Raw genomic sequence first — 6,000 nt, 5'->3', positions numbered from 1 at the left:
GGGGAGGGTGTATATGTGTGTGTATGTGCACGTGAAGGCTAGAGGTTGATAGCGGCGGCTGTCTTTCTAGATTGCTCTCTACCTTGATTGTTGAGACAAGGTCTCTTACTGCACCTGGAGCTCACCGGTTTGGCTATACTGGTTGACCACTGAGTTCCAAGAATTCTCCTGCCTCCATTTTCCTAGCACTGGGATTATAGTCACAAGTCACCACACCCAGATTTGATGTGGTTTCTGGGGATCCAAACTCATGTCTTCATGCAAGCACTCAAGCAAGCATGAAGTTAAGTATTCATGGCTAACGAAGTGTGCTTACCAGGTGGAAGGAAAAAAATAGCCAGTCACCCAATCTATGATGTTGTATCAGTACTATTTATACTGTGAAGAACTTAACAAGGCTTGGTTAGGAAAAGGCTGGTGATTTGAGCAAGAGACACAAAGTTAAAATTTTACCATCTTTCAATCCTATTTTGTGTATATAAGTATTTAGCTTGGTTACTTAATATTCCTCTTCCTAAACTGATTGTAAGGCTTTATAAGAAAAACACTTTACTATCCAATCCAAAAGAGTCTAGAACATTTGAAGTAACAAAATGAAAATTTACACAATTTTACACATCTTTGTTTTTTGCTCAAGTCACTTATGACTTCCTCATTAAGAGTGTGCATTTGTGCTCAGCACTGAAAGAGCCTGTTAGAAATGACCAAAGTCCCTAAGGGTTCACTGCAGCCTTTTCTTTTTTTTTTTTAAAGCTAGGCAGCAGAAAATCTAGCAATCATTCAGAACTTCAGAATTCTAACAGCAACATTTCCCAAAGAGCAAACCAGAAGATGTCAACTTTTGAGGTGCCAAAGGCAAAAAAAAAAGATTAAATAGACTTTGGAAAGGTTATTTAGTGCCTCTGTGAAAAATCACTTTAAGTCTCCAATAAGTCCCTTGGGAAAGAATTATCATGAGCCTGTTGTCCCAATGCCTATTAATATACGACCTGTGCTAGGCCTCACAGAACTTTCTGGAAGATACAGCAAAGGATCAGGGTGCAGGTATTAGCTAAGTAAACTTTTAAAGAAGTATTACTTGATCATGTTGTAGATACCTAAATGGCTCAGCACATCCATGAGCACTGAATTTAGAGTCACACTTCTGTTTACTCGTGAATACAAACAACATACCTAGTTCTGCAGTCTTCTGCAATATTAACATCAGTTAACACATAATCTAACTACACTGAGAAACAAATTTTAATAGGATGTGATCTCAAAAAACATAGTATTTTTCATATTTGCTTTGCATGTTTGTCTGCATTATGAGCAAGCTACTTCTAAGAAGGTTTGAAATCTACTTTTAGGAATCACTCACTTTTTTTCTTTTTAGAATTTCATACACATAAGTTCTATATTTACATCATTTCTACCTTTCCTTCTCCCCCTCCCTTCCACAGCACCTCAATTTCAGAATCGCCCATAATTTTAACCTAAATGTAACTATTAGCCTCTGAAACACTGAAATGATCAGCCTAGAGGCAGAACTTTTAGATTTTATCATTTTATTATGGACTACGTCACAAAGAATTGGCTGCATTATTTGAAAATTCTCAAGAGTATTTTATCTTTTCAAAAAGACTTGTCATGGGGCTGGAGAAATGGCTCAGTACTTAAGAGTGCAACTGCTCTTATAGAGGACCTGAGTTTGATTCTTAACACCTACATGGCAGCTAACAACTAGCTCTACTAACTCCAGTTCCAGGGGATCCAGGGGACTTCTTCTGGCCTCCTTTCCCACTGCACAAATGGGTGCACTTACACACATGCAGGCATACACTCATACATATGAAATAAAAATAATTTTAAAATTTTAAAAGATTTTTATTCATGTGTATGTGCACACATGTGCACAGAGGTCAGAAGAAAGTTATCAGTTACAGGGAGCTATCAGTCACCAGAAGAGGTTGCTAGGAACTGAACAGGTCCTCTCCAAGAGAAGCAAGGGTTCTTATGCACTAAGCCATCTCTCCAGCTCCCCTTAAAATAATTTAATTACTCCTATTGGAGGCATGTATAGCATTTCATGTTTAACCTGATCTTTCCCACGACTTCCATAAGATTTCTGACCACAAAAAGAATCAACATAAAATCCAGTAAAGATGTATGACAATTACCATTTGATTGTTATCTGTCCCTAAAGGAACAACTGTCAACTCTACAGTCTCTTGAGATTTCCTATAATTCTAAGTACCCTCAGCATCACAGGCCTATGAGAATCACTCTAATCCTAACTTTCTTGAAATCATAAAGCATAACTTTTACTTGTAAAATAATTTCTTTAAAGACAGAGTCTTGATGTTATATATGTTGGCTACGTTACCCAATACCTCTAAATCCAGGTATCTAGACATCTAGACAGATTCATCTCCCAAGTGGGCCTGGAACTCATAATCTACCTGTCTTACTCTCCAGCAGTCAGGGATTACAGGTAGGCACACTCAGCTAAACACCCATTTTTGGGGGGGTCTTTTTGAGACAGGGTCTCCTTGTAGCCCCAGCTGTCCTGGAATTTGCTATGTAGACCAGGCTGGCCTTGAACTCACAAAGATCCGCCTGCCTCTGCCTCCCAAGTGCTGGGATTAAAGGTACGTGCCACCACACCCGGCATTAAACACCCATTTTTATAAACAGTTTGAACCAGTGGTTCTGAATGTGGGCCCCAAACCAGCAATATCAACTTTATCTGGAAACTTCTTAAAAATTTAAATTCTCAGGCCTCACCCAACCTCCCAGCATGTAACTATTTCCAAAGACCCTGAATCACACTGCCACAAAAAAGTAATCACTTTTAAACTTACCCTCCTGAGAGAACAGGTAACACCACTCGAACAAATGGAGGATCAAATGGAAAATTATCCTAAAAAAGTGTAAGTTTAATCAATTTTAAGAACATCTTTAATACTACATTACTTAGAAGATTTTAAAATAATCTATAAAAATGTATACATTTATTACCTGATCGTATAAAGGTCATAAAAGTGTAATTAGCACCCAAAAAGTAAGATGAAACAAAAACCAAATTAAATATAAAATTCAGATCACACCTGAACAGAATAGCCATTCAGTAACTTTATGAAATACATTAAGCAACAAGAAAAACGGAAGGCTAGCAAGAAGGTCCTTTTCTTCCAACCACAGCGGAGAAAAGCAAGAGGTTAACAAACAGCAGAACTCAGACTCAGGGCTGGAAGAAAAGAGTGGAGCTCCAAGTACACCAAACAGCAGTACCGGCAAGTCTCCTAGGCCCAGAAGAACAAACTACCAACTCTCTTGGCAGGGAATCATGCCCAGCTTTAAACCATCTCAGTTCCTGATTCTATGAAGTGATCCTCCTGTCCAAAGCCCTGGCAGGAGCAAATGTAAATTCCTTCTAAAAAAAAAAAATCATAAGCTTTAAATTCCCTCTGCAATTTTTCACATATAATGTCTATCACCAAAATAACCAGCTACATAAGACTTAAAGAGATTTAAAGATGACACAATCAGAAACCAGAAGCAAACCAGCCCACAAAGCCACAAGAGCTTGCAGGTACACATTAAAACAACTCTGACGAATATTTACAAGAAAAGAAAAGACAAACATGAAAGCTTAGTGGAGAACTGCAAATTACAAAACTGAACCATAAGGAAATCCTGAAATCTAGAGCCACAGTCACAAAAAGTAACAGCTAAATGCATGACTGAAACCATAGCAATTAACAGCAAAGAAGAGATTCAGTAAAGTAGAAAGCAGATCAGAAACATCCAGAATAAAGTTAAGGAAAAAATGTTTAAAAATGCAGGAAATAACAAGACAAGGTAACCATGCTACAAGGTGTACCACATACATAAAATCTTAGAAGAGAAAATGGGGCAAGAAAACGAGACGAGAATTTTTTAAGGACGTCTCTGGGTTTAACCACAATAAGCACCTTAAAGGAAAGACTAAAATCTGTAGTAAGGAGAGTAGTATCCTCAAGGTGCTGAAAGAAAGGAGCTGCAACCTAGAAACCCATACTCAACAAAAACACTCCAAAAATACAATTAGAGGAAGGCATAGCAGCACAAGCCTGTAATCCCAGCAGTCAGGAGGCAGAGGAAGGGGCATCTGAATTTGAGACCAGCCTGGGCTACACAACAAGACCATGCCTCAAAGAAAAAAAAAGAGAGCAACAAAAACAGATGTATTTTCCTATCTACAGACACACTCTAAAATAAATACTCAAGAATATTTTTAAGGTAGGAAAAATATCATCCTAGATGAAACCTGGGAGAATACTGGTATACATACAAGCACAGAATTTAAATGCCTGACGACAAAGGTGTACACAAGTGTACATGAATTCAAAGTGCTCCACAGATGTGTACTGACAAGAAAAAAAAACATAAATAAGACAAATTTGTATTACACTTTGACAGTTCAAGGACATGTAATTCTAAGGTAGAAAGACTACGCAAGGGCTGGAGAGATGGCTCAGTGGTTAAGAGCACTGACTGTTCTTGCAGAAGACCCAGGTTCAAATCCCAGCACCCACATGGCAGCTAACAACTGTCCATAACTCCAGTTCCAGGGGATCCGACAGCCTCTTCTGTCCTCCATGGGCCTTGCACAACACGGGTGCACTTCCCTACAGGCAGGCAATACACGCACACACATAAAATAAAAATAATAGGGGCCTGGAGATATGGCTCAGCAGTTAAGAGCACTGACTGCTCTTGCAGAGGACCCAGGTCCGACTCCCAGCACCCACATGACAGCTAACAACCATTTGTAACTCCAATTCCAGGGGAATTCAACGTCTTCTTCTGACCTCCATGGCATTGCACAACATGGGTACACTTACATACATGCAGGCAATATACTCATACACATAAAATAAAAATAATATAAAATAAAAAATAAAAAAAATATTTTAAAAAAAGAAAGAAAGAATAAGCAAACAAACTACCACCAAAGTGACAGAGGTGAGAACTGGGGGGAATTAAAAAATCCAGAAGAAAGAGGAAAAGGAAAAGAGCAAGAAATACAAGCAGAAAAATCACCTATAGCTTGGTTGATTTAAAGCCAGGTATCAGCAATAACATTAAATGCAATGATTGTTTCAAAATGTCAAAGGTAGGGCTAGGGAGATGGCTTAGTCACTAAAGTGCTTTGCTGTACAAGCATGAGGACCCAAATTCCATCCTCAGAACCAACATAAAAGACCAGGTACAACAGTACATGCCTGTAATTCCAGCACTGGAGAAGTGGAGATAGGTGACCTCTGGAACTTACTGGCTAGCCAGTATAGTCAATCTGGAGAGCACCAGGTTCAATTAAAGAACCACCCACTCCCCCACCCCACCCCCCAAAAAGTGGAACAAGATCAAAGATAACACCTAATATCAACTTCTGGCTTAAACATGCACACACATGAACACGTAAAGACACATATCACATGTACACAAAAAAGGCAAAGATAATCAGATTTAAAAGTATATGAAGAAAGGAGCACTCGGGTGGTAAAGGCAGGCAGATCTGTGAGTTCAAGGCCAGCCTGGTCTACATAGTGAGTTCCAGGTCAGCTGGGGCTACAGGGAGACCCTGTCTCAAAAAGACCTAAAAAAACAAAAAGGATATGAAGAAAAGAAGATGAGTAGAGGATGAGTAAAAACACAGCACCTTCTCAGGACAAGAAGCACAAATCTCTTTTTCAAATCCTCAGTTCTAGAGACTGTTTCCTGAAGAAAAGAGTATTTTTATGAAGCTGGAGAAAGGGCTTAGTGGTTAAATACAGCTTGTTGTTCAAGCAAAGGATAAGAGTTTGGAGCCCAGCACCCACATAAAGGCCAGTTGTAGTCCCATGCATGCCTGTAATCCCAACATTTAAAGGGGATGGAAAGAGGCTGCTGACTGCCAGGCTTGCTGAAGAAAAGCAAGCTCCAGGTTCAGTGAGAGGCCTGAAAAGAATGAGGAAGAGTGACAGAGGCACTGAG

At 39.3% G+C, this 6,000-nt stretch overlaps 1 protein-coding gene across 2 annotated transcripts in view; it reads right to left on the bottom strand.

Moving 5' to 3' along the window:
* The window catches only part of Ube2q2 (ubiquitin conjugating enzyme E2 Q2), a 71,478-nt gene that overhangs the window by 16,773 nt on the left and 48,705 nt on the right, over positions 1 to 6,000 (bottom strand). For both annotated transcript variants that reach the window (XM_008823418.3, XM_008823416.3), the window contains one exon: positions 2,844 to 2,902. In XM_008823418.3, coding sequence (XP_008821640.1) covers positions 2,844 to 2,902 — 59 coding nt within the window. The remainder of the gene's footprint in view (positions 1 to 2,843; positions 2,903 to 6,000) is intronic.

This window comes from Nannospalax galili, unplaced genomic scaffold, assembly GCF_000622305.1.
Source record: "Nannospalax galili isolate Female #2095 unplaced genomic scaffold, S.galili_v1.0 scaffold28, whole genome shotgun sequence".
NCBI classification, from domain to species: domain Eukaryota; kingdom Metazoa; phylum Chordata; class Mammalia; order Rodentia; family Spalacidae; genus Nannospalax; species Nannospalax galili.
The sequence above is the reverse complement of the archived record's forward strand: the minus strand, read 5'-3'. Positions and strand labels throughout refer to the sequence as shown.